This window comes from Cucumis melo, chromosome 1 (assembly GCF_025177605.1).
Source record: "Cucumis melo cultivar AY chromosome 1, USDA_Cmelo_AY_1.0, whole genome shotgun sequence".
In the NCBI taxonomy this organism is placed as follows: Eukaryota; Viridiplantae; Streptophyta; class Magnoliopsida; order Cucurbitales; family Cucurbitaceae; genus Cucumis; species Cucumis melo.
Genome location: NC_066857.1, coordinates 30,090,209 through 30,112,788, shown reverse-complemented (window position 1 = coordinate 30,112,788; position 22,580 = coordinate 30,090,209). Strand labels below are relative to the sequence as shown.

Below are 22,580 nucleotides of genomic sequence, written 5' to 3'. Positions count from 1 at the left end.
GAGCAGCGCCCGCGTGCGAGCTGCACGTGCGTAGCCTCTGTACTGAGCCGAGCCGCGCCTGTCTGCACCACGAGCCGCGCCTGTCTGCGCCGCGAGCCGAGCCGATCTTCAACCTTCAAGCCGAGCCGGTCCCTGTCCTTTTTCCAGCCGAGCCGCCAAGCCTAATTTGGCTTATTCCATCCAAAATTTGGTAAATTAATTAATTATTTTGGCATTACCTAGTAAGACTCAATATTTTTGGACACTAAATAATTTAATTTGGAATTAAATTAAATTGTCTTCCTTAAGGGACGTCTTGGACCGAGTAACTGCTGCAGCGTGGGATTTCTTCGGTAGGGGCTTAGCATTGCAACCTCTTTCTAGGGTAAGTCATTTCAACTGAGTTCTAAGCCGTTAGTCGTTGGTGACTTAATTACGAATTTTGGCGTATTAAACAGTTAGGACCTCGTTGCTTGGAAAGCACACTTGTCTCGCGGTTAGGACTCGCCAAGTAAATCTCCAGGTAAGAGATTTCTACTACTAGCTCCATGTTTAGAATTATGAGGTCACGTATACCTTCAGTTTTGCATGTTGAGGGCTAGACTGTACGATGCATGAAATTGATGATAGCACGATGCGATTGATGATATGGTTATATTATAACATGATGTTGTGATGACGAGAACTGTTATGGCTGTATGACGGATGTTGAGATGGAGAGTGAGATGATGATTAATCTGTTATGATTATATGATGATGCCATGTGTATGTATGCTGTGGTTAGGGTACTTGTTAGCTTAGCCTATTAGAGTCGTACCTGCATGGGTGTCCTTCGGGATCACCACCTATTTAGGACTGTGCGGTCCGACGGAACACCAGTCTAGCATGGATATAGATATGACTCGAGTGACTCGACGGGGTCCTCGCATCCCGATTGTCCTAGGTGTCCCCCGGGACACCGAAGACCAGAGTTACGTTCCTACGGGAGCGCATGTTGCACATGTTCGGGAACGTGCCAGAGTTTGGGTACCAGTTACAGGACTCTGATAGGAAGCTAACAGGCACCTAGTGGGACTAGTAGTGGGTCCCTTACTGAGTATTTTATACTCACTCTCTTCATGTCATGTTTTTCAGGTAGAGGACGAGGTAAGGGCAAAGGCAAGCTGGCGAGCGACCAGAAGTGACCGTGGCGAGCCATAGGGATTTCTGCTTCCGCTTATTCTTGTTTTTGACTTTAGTACCTGAGTTTGAGTATTTTTCACTATTTACCATTTTTTTAAAGTAGATAGGGCCCGAGTAGGACTTTAGAACGAAATATCGTTTTTTTGCATGTTACTCTGTTTGGATGTTCATAAATAAATTTCTCAAACCTTATGCGTTTTTACTAAATTTTATGACTTAAACCACTTGTTCTACATTTAGTAATGACTTCGACTCAGTATAAGGAGTCGGGTTGTTACATTTTTCAAATATATTTTTCGTAATTTATTTTTCCTAACAGGCCATATTCCTAAGTTATTGTTGTAAAGTATATTTTTCCTAGTTTATTTTTTCTAACAAAATTCATTAGATGAATCTTTTTTGTGGCGTAATTAAAATTTGTGAAATATATAATAATCTTTGGAGGAGCGAGAGATAGTGATAAAAGGACAAATGAGGGAGTGAGAAATAGTGTGAGAGAAGAAAATGGAAGAGTGGAGAATAGTGACAGAAGAGAAATAAGAGAATGAGTATAATGGTCCTAATTTTAATTCTCGGGTTATAATAACCTTAGGGACAAACATAGAGTGGACTAAAATAACCCACTCCACTCCTTCATAGTCTGAGGGTCAAACGCCCTTTAAAAGTTTAAGGACCGAAAGGAACTGAATCTAAAATTCAAAGACTACTTTAAAAAGTAGAGGAACTAAAACCGATCAAATCAAAATACGATGTATGTTGACTAATATAGTATTTAAACGACCGTATCGATTGGAAACAAAGGTAGATGTGCAGTATGGCCAAATGAAATGACGCGCAATGAAGATGCAACAATCCAAAATACAATAATCGAGAGCACGAGGAAATAATTTGAGTCCGACTCAAATTCCTAAACTTATCTATTCATATATATATATATATATATATATATATATTATATAGATATATCTTCTAATTAAAATAAAATATATTTTAATTATTTCAGAACACTCACTTATATTATTAAATTTTATTATGTCATCCTTTTCCTTTTAATTTAACCCAAGTAATATGTTGGTTAGGCACAAAATTTTAATTTATAATTTTTAGATTCGTTACGCATCAATCGGAACATATAATTGAAAGTTTATAGACCTTTTTGAGAATGTTTAAAGTTAAACGATTTATTAGATATAAGATCAAGACTTATTGAACTCACTTAAAATTTGTTTCATTTTTGATCTTTATATTTTTAATTGTTCAATTTTATCAACTATACTTTTAATACATTTTAATTAATTTGGTTCTTACTGCTAGTTTATTACTGATAGTTTTTTAAAAATTTATTATCTATTGACATTTCTATTATAAATTTTAGAAACATTCAGTAAATTGTATTTATTGTTGGATTATTGTTATAATTTAACCAAATTTTGTAAATATAGCTTGGAGAGACTAAATTTAAGAAGTTATACCTAAACTAAAATTTAAAATTGAAGCATTCTAAAATGGTATATTGACCTCTTATATAAAAATGGAGAAAGGTGATGGGTTGCATGTAAGAGAAAAAGTAACTCTCTTGCATGTGCGAGACAACAATTGCATGTGAAGAACATGAGAGTAAATCATATTTGCATGGTAGAGAGAGAACACCATGCATGAGGGAGGGAGAGAGTATATATGTATATATACACATGCGTAAATAATCGTAAAAATTATATATGAAGTATGATGGTAATTACAATTACATCTCTAAACTTTTTAATAAAATAGCACATTCAAGTTGATCATAATTATAAAAATTAGATCCTTAAAAATGTATACAACTACGATAATTTTAGCTCAATCTTGTAATTAAAAGTTTGAGATAATATTTGCAATCACTTTGTAGAAGTTTATGCACTTTTCTCTAATTTTCCTTTTTCCTTTTAATTAAAGTGGGACTTCGGGTGGTTCTTCCTTTTCCTAACAATGCATTTAGTTTTTGTTGTCATTATCAGATGGAAATGATTTATAATAGGTTGGTGAAGGTGCATCGTTTTACTAGGGAACTTTGTTGAAGAAGAAAAGTGTTAGATTTATGGTGGATGAATTGATTGTTTAATTAGTATAAAAATTGAGGTAGTAGATTTGAATTATAGAAAATTCGTGGTTATATCAGTACATATATTCAAATATTAGTTGAGATGAGCTATATTTTTATTGGTAGAAGTGCTCCAATTACGAGAATGACAACTTTGATTTGAAGAAAAATAAATAGTTCTAGAAAAAGAGAGAATAAGACCAAAAAGGCCGAGAGAATTAGAAGAAAAGGAGAAAGAGAAAGGAATTAGGAGAAAATAAAAATAAGACCGTTGGTAATGGAGTTTACTGCTCAACGCCTACCTAGAGACAATGTGCACTAATATTTATAGTCCATACAGAAAGACTTAGCAGTAATAGAACAAAATAAACACACACATATATAGTTCATTTAATATACAAATATTCGTTAAGTCAATTCTAAGTTACTGATGGTGGTGGGATCAATATATATATATATATATATATATATATATATATATATATATATATCTGTACATGGAGGTTTGTCTGCAGGAGTAATGATGAAGATAAGTAGTCATATGATTGCATTCCTCAAATCTTTATGTCACTTATTTTCTGTTCTTGTTGACCACTTTAATTTGGAGCTAAAATCAAAGGCAAAACGAGGGACAATTCAACTTCCCCTATGATCAATTGCTTGCGAATTAAGGGTATATTTTGTGTTTCTTCTGTCCATTATCATTAGCCAACTCTCTTGCATGGAAGGTTACGTTGTTGGTCAAGAACAAACATATCATCTTTTTTGCTTTCTTCCTACTCTTAAGAGTATGGGTGCAATCAGGGAAAAGAAAGAGTTATGGGAAAATGGATTATGATAATCTTAGTGTTATAATAATATGTGTTTGGGGAAAAACTTAATTATTATTGGTAGTGTTATCATAATATGTGTCTGGGACAAAGAATATAAAGGGTAATGTTATGATAGTATGTGTTTGGGGAGGGATTATGATAATAGTGTTATAATAATATGTGTAAGGGAAAGATTATGATTGTAGTAATTTGAAAAATAATAATATAATTTGGATTAGGTTAGTTGGATAGGATAATGTACGGCTGTAAAAAAGTAAAAGAGAAAATAAGATAGATTTGTTTAGGCCTAATCCCCATTTATCGTAATCATTGGGTCAAACACGGTTTGGCCAAATTTCTTAATCTTTTCCCCCTAAAACCTCACCCCAAACATACTCTAAGTGATTTGTTTTTCTCGTGTCTAAGGATATTATTTTGAAGTTTATTGGTTTGTTTTACAAAAATAAACTTTTATAATTTGGGTAAATAAATATTTTTTTTACTTTAACGTAATAAAATGTAGTCTCTAAACTTTAGTTTCTGTTTTGATCACTATACTTTTAAATTCAACTTATGTACAATATTGAGTTGTCTTGTCTTAAAAAACCATTTGAAAAAAATCTTAACTATTTTCTAAATAGATTTGAAATAAATACGTTAGAATCACTTTTAAACACACTTGAAAATCTAAATTCTGACGAATTAAAATTTTTAATTAATATTAAAAAAATATCAATTTACACCCTCAACTAACTATGGAGCTGGTATCAATTCCGACCATCAATTTAAAAATCTAAATTCTAACTAGTTAGAATTTAGAATTAAGAATAGGATTTATTTTAAGTATCTTTATCGAAAAAAAAAAGAGATTTATTTTATATATTTATCTATTTTCACCTAATTAAATTAATTTTCTCTCTTTTATAAGTTAAATACATTAATTTTTTAAAAAGTATACAATATGCTTTTTTAAAAAATAAATTACTTTTCTTAACATTTAAAATTAAGGGGTGGTTTTTTTAAAAAAATATAACAAACCAACCAAATATTTACATTATAAATAACAATTTTGAAAACGAAAAAAGTCGACTGACCTACAATGAGAAATACAAAAAAGAAAAAAATCCAATCAACATGTGATTAATTGGCCTCACACACGTGTATAATTCTTCTTCTAAACGATCATGATACACGATCGTGTAGGGTAGTATCACCGAAATCGTGTAGTTTTTTTAATGATGGGAAAAATGCTTCCAATCTAAATAATTGTGTTGACTATTGTAAGTGATCGTTTAGATCATATCCACACGATCATGTAGTTATTTTAAAACGGTGGAAAAAAAGTTTCAAATCTAAACGATCGTGTTGATTATGGTAAACAATCATTTAGATCATACCCACACGATTAAGAAGATGAATTATAGAAGAGGAAGTGAAAATTTTGGAAGAGAAGATTAATAAATCGCAAAGAAGGAGAAGAAAGAGTAGTGACGAATCATCCGAAACGTCAAGGGCGAATATGAAATTTAGGAAAATATTTTACCTATTTTATGGCCTTTTTGTTTTTGTTACACGGGCTGTAAATATTTTGGTGTTTTGTTACATTCATGAAAATTAACCTAAAATTAATCTATTTAAATTTTAAATTAAAAAAAAAAAAATTGATAAGAAGTCTATTTTAGTTATTATATCTAAGATGAGACGTTTTTCTATTTATTTACCAAACACTATAATATATATTTTTTTAATTTTAAGCTGAAATATACTAAACACTATCGTAGCAGAGTTGACAACAATTATTTTAAAAGCTACAACAATTTCAAATGAAGCCTTAGTCTCAAATTAGTCCTTGTACTTCAGAATTTGTAATGATCAAAGTTAAATATTAATTTTTATTACGAAGACTTATTCTTTATAGTTTATAAATACATTTAATTATCGTTCAGTTTATCAATCTCTACCTTTAGAAAATTTCATTAAATCATTTTAATATATTTTATTGTAGACTTGTAGCTACTAAGGGTGTGTTTGGGCCTCGGGTATGGGAGGAAAAGGAAAAGAAAAAGAAATTTGGGCCAAACAATATTATGCCAAAAGGGGATTAGGAAAACCCTAATCCCCATATCCCCTATATTGTCCTACACTTCAGTCGCCGACGGCCTCTTTTAACCCTACTCTTTTCCGGTCGATTTCCTTCGATTTTCCTATGTTTTCCGTTCCCTTTTCCTCGCATTATCTTCGATTATCTCCATTTTACCTATCTCTTCTCCCTTCCTCTTCAAGTTGATTTACATTTTGTTCGTATTTATGCTCTTTCACCGATCTGTTCGTGACCTCCGAAATGCCTTTCATCCTCTCATCCTCTCCCCGAAACGATCTGTTCGTGTTCCATTATTTTGCCCTAATCTCCCCGAAACGCCTCTCACCCTCTCTATTTTGTGTTTCGTTGATCGGTTGCGACGAACGTGCGTGACTTCCGAAATGCTTCTCATCCTCTCTATTTTCCGTTTTGTTGATCGGTTGTCACGAACGTGCGTGACCTCCGAAACGCTTCTCATCTTCTCTCCATTTTTTCATACCATTTCGTCCATCGAACAACCCTTGCCGCTCCCACTCTTGTCGGTCGTATAACCAGTTTACTGCACTTTTTTTTAATCGAACGGGTATATTGTCATTGATTCTACACTAAATCGAGGAAAGGAACTCGAGTAGGGGCATGGGAGCATGGCAGGGGTTATCGGTGTGCACCAAAGGTATGACGTGCCTATGATGAGAATTGTGGTGGTGGTTCTGATTTGATTTTTTCATGTTTCTTCTTATTTTCGGTCGATTATGCATTCCTTTGTTCTTCATATTGCCAATGATGAGTTCAGTTATATATTAATGATTCTTTTCATTTTTTTAAATCTTCGTTTTTCAACTTCTTTAACCATCATCTGTCTTTGTTGTTGATGTTCATATGTGATCAATTGTGGATTTCTTTGTTGTTGATCTTCGTGATCAATTGTGTTCTTGATGTTCAAATGTGATCAATTGTGGAACATCCCTCTTTGTTCTTCGTATTCGTTTCTGAACTTGTTTAATGATCATGACTCTCTGTTCTTGACATCCATATGTGATCGAATTTTCTTTTTGCTTCCTCTTGATCATTTATGTTGGAACTCTGGATTTCTTTTACAACTTGTTAAATTTCAATTGTTCATAACATTTGTTTGCTCTAATTGCTTTCCATTACGTTTGCCACTTTAGCCACTGTTTTCACTACTTTACAATTGAATCATTTTTAATCTAACTTTTAAAACCACACTTGTTTGTTTTTTACAATTGCCGCTTTAATTTGCTATGTTATTCAAATTTCCCCTACTTATTTGTTTTTTACAAAACAAATCTGGTTGTTGTAGTTTGATTTCTCCCTATGGTCTCTTTTTGTTGTTGTAGTCTGTTTTCTCCCTATGGTTTTTTTCCCTTTGCGCACTGTGTTCTCACACTCCTGACAGTTTTTTGAACATGTTGATCTCTATTTTATGTCTCTCGTTGGTTGCTTGTGTTTTACATGTGATGTTATCGAGTCCACCGCACTAAATTCTACCGCAAATGCGTTCTCTTTGAACGTCCTTGAGGGAATTTATTAACTCTGAGGCAACTTCCTTTCCCATACATTATGTACTAACACATTTATTTTTTGGTACGATTCCATGGATTTGTAAGCTTTCGTTTCTTTTTAAGGTATGTTTCATATGCGTTTTTTTGTTCATTTTTTACAATACATAATCTTTACGGCCACGCATATGTAATAACAATGTCGTTTCTTGGGTAAATCTTCAGGTTGTCGTACTTAAAGCATTCGTAAACGAGGTACAACGGCTTTAAACCTCATTCATTTATGAAGTTGATGTATATGTCGTGTACTTAATTATTTTTGTAATGAATTCTTTTCTTTCTTTATTATTCATTTGTGTTTCTTGTATCAAACGCTTCGCATTATAGGTTATAAATCGTACTTTTCTTAGTATGTTAAGTGATAGTATTCTTTATTCATTTCTTTTCATACTATATTTGCCACTGCTCGTATGTATGAATAGCATACTCATTACTTAGCTACTGTTTTGAAATTAACTACTATCACATGTACCTATTACGACTAATAATAACACAGTGAGCTATAGATAAGAAAATTGACATTATTATTTCAACAATATTATTGAGACATTGATGTATGTAACTTGGGTGGTATTAAGTAAATGATAGTTTGGGTCGTATTAAGTAACTTACCGAGGACCAATGCTAAAATATATTATTTTCTTTTTTACAAATAATTTGAGTGGTATTAAGTAATGTTAAATACTAATAAAATGCAAATAAACTTTTGGAACTAACTTTATTTTATGTAATATATAGTGGGTTAGAAAATTACTACCTCCCCTAGTTAATCCTAGTTAATTTACAAATAAATATTTAAAAACATATTTTACAAACTCCTCTATTTACTTTAAACACAAATTCCATTTATAAACATTTTACAAAGTACCCAAATTAATTTACAAATAAATTTTTATTTATAAACATTTTTTACAAACTACCCTCGTTACTTTAAACATATTTTAAAACATATTTTATTACATGCACCGGTTAATTATAAACATATTTTACAACATGTACTGGTTAATTTATAAACAAATGTCCAAATGCAACATATTGCCAACATTACGCTAATAGCATTTGAATGTAACGCGTTCTTAGGATTCTTTTTGAACAGGTCATAAATCTAGTATTTGTAATGGACGAACACGAATTTGCGTTGCTTATTTTTTACAATATTTCTAAATTGCGTACACATGAAAATAATTTGTTAAAATGCACTAATGAATTTACGAATTAATTTGTTAATATGTTTAGGTTATTCTAATTACATAATTGAATATTGATCATTAAAAAAAATATTAAATTATATATTTTTTATTGTTATATTAACATTCTTTATTTTTTAAAAAAAATCATAAATCCAATTAACGTAATCTTTGCCCCAAACAAGTTTTATAATAATACTACACTCATAACTCTTCCTCCAAACACAATTTATAATAATACAACAATAATAATCCTTCCCCCAAACACATATTATAATAATACTACAATAATAATCATTTCCCCAAACACATATTATTATAACACTACTATAATAATCCCTTTCTCAAACACATACTATCATAACACTATATTTCATATTTCTTCCCCCAAATACATATTATAATAACACTACCAATAATAACTCTTCCCCCAAACACATATTATCATAACACTAGGATTATTATAATTCTAAGATTATTGTAATCCTTTTCCTCCATAACTCTTTCCCTCTCCCAAACACACCCTAAATTGTTATAAATTGTAAAATATAAAAATTAAGTCGTCAGATATTAAAGTGTAGGAACTAAATTGTCACAAATTTAAAAGTAGAAATATGATGGTTGCTAATTTTAAAATATTGAAGAGTTATTTGAAAAAAGAAATGTTTAGTTAAACATTTTCTTATGAACATTGTTTTGAATTTTAGGTAAATTCCATCCGAAAGGACTTTTTTAATTTGAATAATCCCTTGATTTATGGGATTTGGTTTAATTTCCATTCAATATTTAAATAAAATATTTTTGTAATTAAAATCTAAAAAAAGTAAAAAAAAAAAAAAAAAAAAAAAAAAAAGGTTAGACATTTTACACATAGCCGTGGCTGTCCTTTTTATTCTTTCCATTGTGAGTGGCCCATTCATAGGGAAAATCCAATCAAGAAAAGCCTAAACCAATCTTTACAACGTTAAATTAAGGCATAGAGCAGCCATTCATTTTGGAATCTCATCGTCTCCTCCTCTTCTTCTCTCTCACCCACAAACCCAAAATTTCTAAAAACCAATACCATCCATTCTGCAACTCTCTCAATCAATATCCCTACTTTTTCCCTTCTCTTTTTCTTCCCCCTACTGAGGCCTAAAGCTCAATCCTTTTCTCTTTCTCACTCTCACTCTCTACCCCAGCTAGTTTTTTTAGCTCTTTCCTTTGAATTTCCTATCTGGGTTTCAAATACTTTGTGGTGCACATGGGTCTTGCTGCAGCTTTGGGACAAATTGCTGGTTGATATGGGGTTCTTGAATTGATACAGGATCCGGAGCAAGACAGTGCTGAAAGATTTGGTGGACAATCGGGCAAGATAGCAAGAGGTTAATGACAATCCCTTGTGCTAATTTTAGTGCTGTTGAATCATGAGCTACTCTGTTTTTATGACCTGTAGCTTTGGCTAAGGATTGTAGGATTGTTTGTTTGGTTTAGTCAAACTTTTGTAATGAAGCAAATGTGGGTTTTGACTTGATTTTATGAAAAAGGGGTGGGGGGGGGGGGGGGGGGGGGGTAGTCAAAGTTTGATCAGAAATTAAAGGGAAGTTGAAGCCGTCAGTTTGCGTGTGAAAAGCAGAACAAAGGAGAAGGAATGCATTTTGAAAGTAGAAATACAAAATTAGACAAATGCTGAAAGTAAGGGGAAAAATAGGATTTAAACTCAGGATTAAAGAAGAGAAGATATATGGTTGGGAAATTTAAAATTGTTAAATATTGATTCAAATGATCGAAGTATCCTGAATACGACAGCAACATGGTTATTGAGTATCTAATCAATAGCTTGGTACAGTTCATTTGCACTATCTTTTTTAATTATTAATTCACCGTTCCATTCTCTTCAATTTAATATTTTCATCTAATAATTGAAAAGGGCTGCTTATTTTTCTCTTTTTAAAGTAATTTCCATGTTGAGAGGAAATCAGGAGTTCAGTAATGCTCCCAGGGAGGAATCCAATCTTATTTTGGTGCATAAAATCTTTACCAAGTAAAAGAATGTATTTTTGGTCCAAAATTTGTGTTGGGGAGTTTCTTCAAATCCTAAAGGGTTCATATCAAAAGAGAAAAGGGGGAAGGCCTACTCTATTTGTAACACCTATCACTTATAGAAAATAAATATTAGAACAAAGATAGAGAAACTGGAAAGTGTACATCATGTTTAAGTGGATGTACTTAAGCCTATTTGGTTCACTTATTTCTGGTTGCAAACTTGTGGGCGAGTAATAATCAGATACAATTGTGACTGTTAACTGTTGTTGTAGCACTAGACTTGTATCTTTGTCTGAGAGATTATTGTCTCAAATTATTTGGTATCAGGAAAGCTGAAGGGCACCCACCAACGAGTGTATGAGAGGATGTTGATGACTATTGTTTAGTTGGTTCTAGACTGGAGATTTTATTTGGTTGGAGAGAAGTTTTTGAATAGTCCAAAAAGCCTTTGTAAACCAACGCTAGTGCTAGGTATTGAAGCTTATGGGTTTCAACTTTGAGTTTTAACTGATATCCTTTATTTGCATTGGCTGTTGTACTTAGCCGCAGATATGTATTGGGTCTAAATATGGAAGACCCTGGCCACCTTGAATTAAAATTGGGAGGTCTATACTTAGCTGTTGATGAGAACCTTTTGACCCACCAACAGTTCCTGATCTCCACCTTGAGGACAAGTTGCGAATCAGTGGGGCAATACCAAGACTTACCTTTTAAGTTTCACGTTCTCTGAATGTCAAGAAGGGGTAAAGGGTTCATTGTATAAAATTAGGAAGTTGCATTACTAATAGAAAGGCATTTACAATAATATAGGTGGTGATTGGATGAATAAATAGGGCGTGTTTTGATCTGATTAAGGACTGTTATTTTGGAGGAATATACTTGAAACATATGCTGGTTACAACTGAAGGAGATTTTTTCAAGAGCTGTCGAACTCATGGTGACCATTCATTTCTTTTGAGTCATAATATTTGCAGCTCATAGTTGTCCTTTTATTCTCTAGATTTCTAAGCTCATAGCAAAGTGGCTCTGTTTGTTATATCAAATTCTCTACATGTGTTACAGTATATACTTATGGCGATTCACAGTTTGACTGCAAGAATTTCTGCTTCAACTGGTCCATGGAGGCCCGGAGGCTTGCCATTCTCTGTTCGCATCTCTGCCCAGTTAACTTGGGAAGTAGCCCAGCTCCTCTCTTGAATCTTTCCTCTTCGAGCTGTGCTTCTGGATCCAAGAGTGAGCATCTAATTTATGATTCTCAAAAGGGCAGTCTGCAAGATGACTGTGTTTTCTGCAAGATTGTACGAGGCGAGGCACCTGCTTTTAAGGTACTCATTTTATCCATTTAAAACGATGACTGGGGTAAAATAATTAGAGAAGTCCATTCAAAGGATTTAGTTCTCCTAGCTACATTGGGCAATCTCCTAAGTCAATTAGGGAAGCCCAGATTTCTTTCTCATAGTTGCTAAGGAAAATAAAAAAGAATCCTTTTAAATTCAGTTGACAATAATGAGGAATTAGTAGCTAGTTTAATTCTTCATTTTCTTACCCTAAATTATGTTAACTTGCAGCTCTATGATGATGATAGTTGCCTTTGTATATTAGACACAAGACCACTGAGTAATGGGTAAGGTATCATTCATCCAATACATTTAATTTGATTGTTACGTTGGATAGTAGCTTAAGTTTATTTTTATGATGATATATCTACACAATCCCATTGGATATGACTTTGCTTAGATGACCTCTTACATTAACAATATCTCAAGCATGTGGTGCAGTGCGCAACAAACTTTTGCGCTGATACCTTACATTGGTATCTCAATGACTTGATGTATTTGATCATGTTAAAAAATCTTAACTTTTTAACACAACCCAACATAATTATCACGAGGATACATTGCTGAGGGAAATTCTAAGAGCTCCTTTGTATCTCTTTGAGTACAAGTTAGTTTAACTATAGAAATATATACCTGCCAAATTGAGCATCGCTCAGTTGGTTTAAGCGTGTACTCTTGACTAAAAGGTTAAAAGTTCAAATTCTCACTCCACTACATAATAAATACTCTAGTTTCTATCATACTCCATCCAAGTCTATATTCAATTTCACAATTTTACCACCATCGTGTAACATGGATGTTTGTTAGATTCAAAATCCCTTGTTGAGGCTCCATTATATAATTGACACATTAAATGTAAGTTGTTGCTTCCTAATCTAACAAAGATTAATGTTGAATTAGGATTGCTTTACCCATCAAATGCTCTATTTTCCTTTTTGCTGTTCCTTCATTGTTTATATTTCATTCAGGCACTCTCTAATTATACCAAAATCTCATTATTCTTCGTTGGAAGCTACACCTCCTTCTGTAAGTAATCATCCACTGCATTTATCTGTTTCAGAGTAGCAAAAAGTACATAATATCTATATTTTCATGAAATCTTTGTTTCTATGTGAAAAAGGCAACCCTTCAATATACATCAGAAATTACCTCTTATAAATTTTTTATTAATTCTTTTGAAATGTTTCCTAATAGAAAGGTATATGTTGGGCAAAAGACACCTTGGATACATAATTCAAATGTGGAATGGTTGATTTAGGAAGAATGGGGTTATTTGGGTAATACAGGTTAATTTCCTCATAATTACGCTTATCAAAGATTCACAACCTTGATTTTAGGAGGATTAGTCGTTGTGGCTATCTAGGCTAAATCAATGGTTGTTTGTTGCATTGACGTGCTTAAAGTATTTCGTAAATTATCCTGTGCTTACTCCACATTTTCCCCACCTTATAGATGTTATGTTTTAAGCTTTTCTCCTAATAATTTTTTGGCCTCACATGGCTTTATTTTCCCTCATTTGTTTCTATCAATCTTCTGATATCATATGTATTTATTTTCTCTATCTTTTATTTCTTACCTAACAGGTGATAGCTGCAATGTGTTCGAAAGTTCCCATCATTAGCAATGCAATAATGAAGTCTACTGGTAGTGGTATGAACTGACTTCTATTTCCATCATTTTATGATTCTGTCTTCCCTTCATTTTCTCAAATGTTCATTTTTTTTCATATGTTGGGAATTCATGTATTTCTAAAATACATCTGGGAGTGTATTAGTAATTATTTGGGAAGCTTTTAGGGTATTTGGTTATAAACAGAGGGCGTGAGGAAAGGGAAAGTACAAAATCATTTTGGTGAGTGAATTAGGGCTTGAGACTGATCTGAAGAGTCCAAATATCTTCCTGGTTTATCTTCTAAGCTTTCCTCCTTTGTATTTCAATTAGTTTGGTTGTGTTTTAGTTTCTAACACATCTATACCTATTATTTTCAATCTTATCATTAATTTATTGTTAATTATGTTTTAAGATGTGCAAGGATTTTTGTTTAACTCAAAAAAGACGTTCTTAGTTGCATGACTACTATGTGAAAGGGTAGTTTTAGTCAATCATTTGAATTTTGAACTCTTATAGGTATACATATCTATATATATGTTGATACCACTCTTATAGGTATATATGTAAGGTATATATTCGAAAGAGTTCTTGCATTTAGATTTTAATTCACGTGAACATACCGTACCAAACTGCAGGGAATCTTGCCTGAGGATAATGTTCCCCTTTATTTACTTGAGGATTGAAATATATATTCCTACGAAAAAAATTATATATTCCAATTCCAAGAATAATTCGTGAGATACTGCCTCTCTCCGCCAATAAAAAGAAAAAAAAAACCTCTAAATGTTTTTTGGAGTCACTTTCTTGTGCGAGCCTATCTAGAGACAGTCCTCTCGACCCCTTGCCTTTAGGCTGTATTCCTCTTTTTAATTTGAATATATTCTCTGTTTTTTTTTTTTTTTTGAAAAAAAATCATGCTATTTTATAGATAAAAGTGGTTTAATTTAAAAAAAAAAAAAAAAACTAAAAACACAGGCAAGTGCTTTCTAGGGTAGTAAGTGCTTATTGGCCCTCCAATAAAGAATGCAACAAAACAACTCAACAAAAATCATTTTTCTCGGAAGCTGATCAACAGTACTTTCTTTTGTTCTATATTCTGTTAAAAGCCCCCATCATCATGTAAAGTTAATTATGCTTACTATTATACAAGTGCCACAACGTTGTTTGGAAACTATCTGATAAAAAAACAGTATAGCTCTCTAGATTTTCAATTAAATGCAAGTTACCTCCTTACTCAACATTCTATTTTAGAATAGGTCCCTTTATTTAGAATGGATATCCTTGTCTAATTCTTCTTTTATGTTGCATTATGGTGTATGGTGATCCTTTTATCGAGTTCTGAAACTGACATTATGCCATGAATATGAAGCAGGAACCCATAATTAGAATCAACGTCAATGTCTAATTTGATACTTCACATTTTTCAATCTGCAGTGGATCATTTCTTCTTCAAGCATATGCATTCGTGTTTCTTTCATTTTTTTCTCAGTAGTTCGTGTTCTTAACCAAAAAACCAAAAATGAACTAGTAATTTTCAATTGACATGAAGACAAATTTACCTCATGCAGATTCTTTCAACTTATTAGTTAACAATGGTGAGGCTGCTGGTCAAGTTATATTCCATGTAAGTTGTAATTGTTCTTACTCTTTCATTCCCCTTGAGAAACAACATAGGTTTCGACTATAATGCATCAGTAGAAAACCCTAAACTCGTGCATTATGGTTGAATTTGACGGATCAGGACTAGTTTAGAAACAAGCACATGATTTTATGGCCATCAAGAAACTTGTAGGACTTTTATATATAGCTGACTATATATAAATACTGCGGTGAAGCCGACTGGCTCTTAAGTTTCATAGTATATAGAGCAAATCTTTGTTAATCATTGTGTAAGCTTGAAACTTTCAGACTCACATTCACATAATTCCACGCAAGGCGAGGGATTGCTTATGGGCATCTGAGGTATGTTTTACCATACTGATAGATCTTGTAGAATCGTTGTCTTGAACACAGACTATAAACATTAAGGTTATGCAGAGTTTGGAGAGAAGAACACTAAAATTTGATGAGGAGGCATCAAGGCTTGCAAAAAGTATACAAGAAATTTTACACAGCACCAAAGAGAATGATAGCAAGGTTCAAGAATCAAATCTCACTGAAAATTAGTAATGTAATTAGCCTGCTGCTACTATTTTAGCTTTGTATTATTTTGTACCATATTCATGTCTGTGAATTTCAGTTTATTATTCTTTTTGACCACCATACACTTGGATAATTGATGAACAATAAGGGAGGAAAAAGAAAGGTTTGCTTGTAAATCTGGTTGTAAAGTTTACTTCATTTTGGGTGTGATGCAAAGTTTATAAGAATTCCATTTGTTGGGAGAAGTTTATTATTTTCACTTCTTAGGTTGATGATCTAATGTATTCTCAGTTGATATCAAGTGAAATGCTTGTTTTACCAAAACTATTTACTATTCATATTTGATGAAGTTATGTTTTACATCATTTAGATTGTTTTTGTTCATATATGCTTCATACTTTAATGTAGTGAAGATTACCTTTTGTGGGTGGAAATGCTATAATGGCATTGAAAGCAAATCGAGAACCATGTTTGTTGGATAATCTTTTTGTTTTCTATTTTTATAATTTTTATTTATTTATTTATTACAATTTTTTTTACCATGGTTGTTACCAGAAAAGATGTTCCAAAAAAACTTAATTAGAATTGAGTAAAGTTAATAACAAATAAAAAAAGTCATGTGGTTTTGAAATAAACTTTTAGGAATGTTTGAGATTAAGAGTGGAGTAGAGTGAACTAAAATAGTCAATTCTTTGTTTGTGTCAATGTTTAATTTTAGTTGGGAATTAGGATTATGATTTAAAATAAGGTATAATGTTTAGTTGGAAAGTCAGACACCATCTGTGGTGATCGTTGTTGGCCAATCTGCTGCCACCCACCACCTCTAGTGACTCCATCGACAACCTTTCAACAATCAACTTCAGCGGTCGTTAGAAACCAACCTTCGACCTTTCAACAACCAACTTCGACGATTGTTACAAAACAATCTTCGGTTGCCATTGATCGACCTTGAAATATTTTAACAAAAACAAATATATAACAAACTAAAGAAACTTGTATATACGAATACATAAAAAAAAAAAAAAAAACATGCACATTTGAGTTTTAAATTTAAGAATGATTTTATTACAAGTATTAGAATAAAGATGAATTTTTAAGTCATTCCAAACCTGCTTTTAATTATAATAATATTTTTTAAAATAGATTTTCTCATTTCTTTTTCCTTTTTGAGATTTTTTTAAAATTATTATTGTCATTAGGTTATCTTTTTAAAATGATCTCTCTTTCTTTCTTTGTTTAAAATTAGCGTTTGAATAATAAAAGTGTGTATAATCGTTTCCTAATTTATTTTACTAACATTTCTGAGTTTTTTCGTTTGTCAATTTAATTAGGAATGACTTAAAATTATCTTCTAAACTTCAAAATTACAATATTTAACTAAATTTAGCAGCGAAATTAAAATTAAAATTCAAAACTGTATGATTCTTAGTCTTTAAATATAATTTGATAAAAAAAATAGTAATTAAGTTCAAGAATAAAATACTAATTTATTTCAATTTGAAGTTAAATTATTACAAAAATATATGTATTTTAAGTTAATTAAAGGAAAAAAGGTATGAAATTTTATTTTAAAGCATAGTAATATAAATACCATATATATAATATTAAATTCATTAAATAACAACATAATCAACAAAATTGAATAAAATCACAAACTTCAAAGTGATTCTATTTTGTCGAGCCACTTTGAGGTGATTCTCTCATATGAAATTATTTTGAAAGAATTTCTATAGTAAGAAGTTAAAGCTCCAATGATATGAGACATGAGAGGTTCAAACATGAACGAATGAAAAACAAAGGTTTTATCACCGTGATGTTCAATACGTCCAAGAGGGCAATCGATGAGATTTACCTAATTGACCATCACAAAAAAAAAAAAAAAAAGAGAGAGAATTTAGTGGAGAAGGGCTGAGACAACCTAAATGACCTAAATGTTGATTGACTGAAATCCAGAATACACTGCAATAACACAGACTATAATAACACACAGTTTATTATAATCCACATATTATAATAGCCATATATTATAACAATTTACTTTGCGCCGCCCTAACAATTAGCGTAATGTTTATTTTTGTTTTGTGTTGTTAAAGTATATTCGTAACTTCAAATTAATTGAGGAATTGATATTTTAAAGATCAACTCTGTTGAAATTTTGTAATGAGGCATTTATCATCAGATGGAGATATTTTGGTTTGATGTTGGGTACAATATATTATTGTTTCTATTTATTAGAAAAACATAAAAGTTGGAAGCATCTTTGTAAGATATGAAGAAAGAATGAGAGTGAAGTATAAAGCAAAATCTGAAAATGGGACATTTGGGAAGTCCACGTAGGAGTAAACTATTGGATCCCAAAGGATGATAGAACACGTGTAAAAAGGTAATTGGCGGAAAGTAGATAAAGGATATGAAGGAAATGGTATGGTTGGCCACTCTCTCTCTATCTACCCTTTGTGTGGTACCACTCAAAACCCAACAAATAATATTAATTCTTTCCAAACCCTCCCTTTGATCTCCACTCTCCAAATTCCCAATTCCTTGTTCCTTTTTTCCTTTCAAAATTTGAAGACCAAACAAATCTAATGGCCGCCGTCACCTCCGCCGCCGCTGCCGCCGTCCGCACTTCTCTGGTCCAGAACCGCCCCGCTCTGCCGTCGGCTTCACCCGCCCCATTCCTTCTTGGTGAGTTCTTTTGTTTAATTTCTACTACTCTCAAATCCGCCTTTTGTTTTTCTTGTATTGAAGATTGGGTTGATGTGAGCCTTGCCTTTGGTTTTTACTTTTATTCTTTCTTTTTTTTCCATAGGTATGGAAGATCTTGAACATTCTTGGTCCTTATATATTCTTTGAACTATTTAGTTCTTAGATGGTTACTCAACAATGAAATGAGTATTTGAAATAACTAAAATCATTTTCTTTGAAGCTTGATTTTGATCATCTAAAATCAATTTTGATAATTTAAAGTAATTTATATTTTTAATATAACAAATGTGATTTTAGTTTATTAAAGATGTGTTTTAGCTAGTGTGATTAATTGGTATAGCTTTTTTGTGCTTAGATTCTCTTGGAGTCAAATTTGTAAAGAACAATTCCACTTTAATGGTTTAAATCAACATTATATTACAAAAATTACAAGGTAGCACTAAGGTTATAATCAGCAAAAAGTTAACTTCAATTCTTGTTTGATCTAACAAATATATTCATAAACTCACAAATGACGACTTATTCACTTCATACATAGTGGATTTTTAAATGCAACTACTTCATTTGCTGCAAACGTCATCTAAAGAGGTATATTTCAACATAGTTTGTATATGGTCATCTCTTTGATGTAGGGTTACCTGCCTTGGGAAAGAAAGGAGGAGTGAGGTGTTCAATGGAAGGAAAAGGAAATGGAGAAGTTGAAAACAAATCAAGCAACTTGGGGATGGGGGCGTCGTTGATAGCTGCGGCGTGTGCTGCAACGATGTCGAGCCCGGCCATGGCTTTGGTGGATGAGAGACTGAGCACTGAAGGGACTGGCCTTCCATTTGGTTTGAGCAACAATCTTCTTGGTTGGATTCTGTTGGGAGTTTTTGGTCTCATTTGGGCATTTTACATTGTTTACACTTCTACTCTTGAAGAGGATGAAGAATCTGGCTTATCTCTTTAAGCCAACATTTCCCCATCTTACTTACTATTATTAATTATTGCTACTTTTGTTATTGTTGTGGATATTTTGCCTTTGGCTTGAATTGTGTGGAAGCTTTTGAATTCATATCATTCAAGCCTTTTGTTCGGGTATCAATGTAGAAAAAAGTAAATGTGGTTCATAACTCTTCGTTTTATTTCTCTGAATTTTTTTTAATATCGTCGAAGGAATTTATATGTTGTTTGATATCTGTTAAGTTTTTAAATCTAAGTTTATAAAACCCTTTTTTCGTTACTAAATTTCTTTCTTATTTGTGTACTTTCTAGGATTAAAGAAAACCCAATTAAATTTTTAAAATTAAAATATAAAACATAGTTCAATTGTATTCGGTTGTTTCTCTAAAAGAGGAAAACTAAGTTTGGAGATTTGGAAAAACCAAACATAAATTGAAGGTAAAAATTAAAATATTTGTTATACAAATATATCATAAATAGAAGAATTTGACATCTTTTATTTTTATGTGAAGATAGAAGGTAATTACAAGTTTAAAGCTTAGGTTGGAAATGTCAATGACATAACTTAAGGGACATAAAACTTATACTATGACTTAAAGATCAAAAAATAGATTCCTCCAATCCTCTCCTCCACAAATTATAAAAAAGAATAAATATAAAAAAAAAACAACTTTTTATTTTTGGTCAAAAATACACTTTAACTTTCAAAAATATTCTTAAAATATAAAAAAAAAAAGTTCAAAAATGCCCATGACATTAATTTCTTGAGCTAAATTTAATCCATTTGTAGAAAAAAATTGTTAAAAAATTTATTCATTTTAATCTTAAATCAAATATTTGTAAAATAACTTTTATTAAAAAAAACATGGAGTAGGTATTAGCATAAGATGTGATTTTTTTTTTTTTTTGTCATTTTCAAGTATTTTTAAAAAATAATATTATTTTGATAGATAATGACAAAAATAGTAGAAAAGAATTTTTTTTTTTTTTTTGACAAAAATAAGTGTCTAAATTGTAAACCTAATCCATGATATCAAAAAATTGTAGAGTGGATCCATGATTTCCACCCACACAAGAGTAAAGAAGTCTTGGAGTAGATCCACAATTTCCATATAAAATTTATGAATTCTGTTACTTAATAAATTTTAAAAATGTCATTGGCCTAATAATTTTTTTCAATTTCTACCAACCGCTTTTCTTTTTGCAACTTATGTAGGTTTCACTTAATATATATTTTTGAAAATATAGTTTGATTAATAATTTTTCTCATTAACTTATATAATTTTCCAATATTCTTTATCTAAATTGTCTTTTTTTGTTTTAATATATAAACTTATATAATTTTTAAGTCTAAAGCTCTAGCTATATTTAATATATATATCTATATATATATAATAAGTGGAAACTACATAAGTTGTAAAAAAAAAAAAAAAAATTGAACCTAAGATATAAGATGGCGCGTTGATGACGAAAAAATTACTAAGCTAATGACACCTTTAAAACTTATTAGGTAACAAAATTCATAAATCTTATATGAAAATTGTAACGCCCAACAATTTCGGTTTCCTTTTGTTTTGACCATTAATATTAATACTAAAGTGTGTTTATTATTAGTATTAAAGTAAAGTTTTTTTTTTTATGTATTAATTTTGAAGTTAGGGGGTGAAATAAATTATTGGCTTAACAAATAAATGGCCTTGGAAAGGGTCAAAGGTGGTTATTGGAGGAGAGAGGAAAGAGGGTTTTAAAGATTTCTTTTATTATTTTTATTTCTTTTAAAAAGAGGCCTTGGGACTCGTGCGTAAACAGGAAGAGGAAAATTTTCAAGAAAGAAAAAGGGGGAAAAATTTTCCTATTGAAACCCTAGCCGCCGCCGCCGCGAACCCGAGCCGCCAAGTACCCTTCTCTGTTCAGCAGCGCAGCCGAGCCGCAGTCGCAACCGAGCCGTCGCCGAGTTTCCAGCCGCGCCGGGAGAATCGTCCAAGCCGATCTGCGCAGCCGAGCGTCCGTCGGAGCAGCCGTCTCTCGCACGCCGAAGCCGAGTCGAAGCCGCCTCCGCGCGTCCGCAGCCAACCCGTCAGCCAGCCGAGGCGCGCCGCTCCGATCCGACGCAAGCGCAGCCGAAACGCCAGTCGGTAGCCGTCGCCGAGCGAAGCCGCGGTAGCCGGACCACCAACAACCGCCGCGCCGCCCGAAATCCGGAAGCCGAAGCCTCGCGCGCAAGGGTCCGACCGAAGACCCGCCCCGCGACCCGAACCGACGCGCGCCACCTTCCGGAAACCCGACCCGCGCCCGCGTGCACCCGTGCGTGAGCCGCGCCCGCGTGTGAAGCCGCGCCGCGCGCTTTTGCGTAGCCGAGCCGCGTCTCCCCTGTGGCAAGCCGAGCCGCGTCTCCCCCTGTTGCAAGCCGAGCCGCACGCGAAATCCCTGTACCGAGCCGAGCCGCGTCTGCCCAAGCCGAGCCGGTCCTGTCTTCTTCCAGCCGAGCCGCCAGGACTAAATTGGCTCCATCCACCTATATTTTGGTAAGCTAATTAATTATTGTGGTCTTTCCGGTAAGACTCCATGCTCGGACGTTAGTTAAATTAATTTGGGTCTAAATTAAATTATTTTCCTCAAGGGACGTCTTGGACCAAGAAATTACTGCAGCGCGGGATTTCTTCAGTAGGGGCTCGAGCACTGCAACCTCCTTCTAGGGCAAGTTAAATTCAATTGAGTCTCGAACCGTTGGTCGTTGGCGACCTATTTACGAATTTTGACTTATTAAACAGTTAGGACTTCGTCGCTTGGAAAACGTACTGCCTCGCGGTTAGGACTCGACAAGTAGATCTCCAGGTAAGAGATTCTACTACTAGTTTCATGTTTGAAGTATGAGACTGTGTATGCCCTATGTTGCATATTGAGGATTTGACAGTAT

General features: G+C 32.9%; 2 protein-coding genes across 5 annotated transcripts; both read left to right on the top strand.

Annotated features, from left to right (window-relative positions):
- Positions 1–9,880: 9,880 nt before the first annotated feature.
- On the top strand, positions 9,881–16,191 carry LOC103492627 (adenylylsulfatase HINT3). Of its 4 annotated transcripts, XM_051079563.1 has the most exons (9): positions 9,881–10,264; positions 11,253–11,862; positions 11,988–12,250; positions 12,494–12,549; positions 13,231–13,288; positions 13,846–13,912; positions 15,442–15,497; positions 15,782–15,835; positions 15,911–16,191. In XM_051079563.1, the coding sequence occupies exons 2-9, from the start codon at positions 11,814–11,816 to the stop codon at positions 16,037–16,039; spliced, it is 732 nt and encodes a 243-aa protein (XP_050935520.1). In that variant the 5' UTR covers positions 9,881–10,264; positions 11,253–11,813; the 3' UTR covers positions 16,040–16,191. The 4 variants fall into 4 exon arrangements, with proteins under 4 accessions (XP_050935520.1, XP_008451286.1, XP_008451285.1 ...); XM_008453064.3 differs by lacking the exon at positions 11,253–11,862 and having other exon boundaries at positions 12,011–12,250; XM_008453063.3 differs by lacking the exon at positions 11,253–11,862.
- A 2,062-nt stretch (positions 16,192–18,253) lies between these two features.
- LOC103492626 (photosystem II reaction center W protein, chloroplastic-like) lies at positions 18,254–19,833 on the top strand. The gene is made up of 2 exons (XM_008453058.3): positions 18,254–18,700; positions 19,354–19,833. Exons 1-2 carry the CDS (start codon positions 18,601–18,603, stop codon positions 19,668–19,670), a joined length of 417 nt encoding a protein of 138 aa, XP_008451280.1. The 5' UTR covers positions 18,254–18,600; the 3' UTR covers positions 19,671–19,833.
- Positions 19,834–22,580: the final 2,747 nt, after the last annotated feature.

Coding starts and splice junctions, on each gene's coding strand:
- LOC103492627 (XM_051079563.1), top strand. CDS start 11,814: ATGCTGGTTACAACTGAAGGAGATTTTTTCAAGAGCTGTCGAACTCAT. Junction 13,289..13,845: donor TGGAAGCTACACCTCCTTCT/GTAAGTAATCAT, acceptor CTTACCTAACAG/GTGATAGCTGCAATGTGTTC. Junction 13,913..15,441: donor AATGAAGTCTACTGGTAGTG/GTATGAACTGAC, acceptor TACCTCATGCAG/ATTCTTTCAACTTATTAGTT.
- LOC103492626 (XM_008453058.3), top strand. CDS start 18,601: ATGGCCGCCGTCACCTCCGCCGCCGCTGCCGCCGTCCGCACTTCTCTG. Junction 18,701..19,353: donor ACCCGCCCCATTCCTTCTTG/GTGAGTTCTTTT, acceptor TCTTTGATGTAG/GGTTACCTGCCTTGGGAAAG.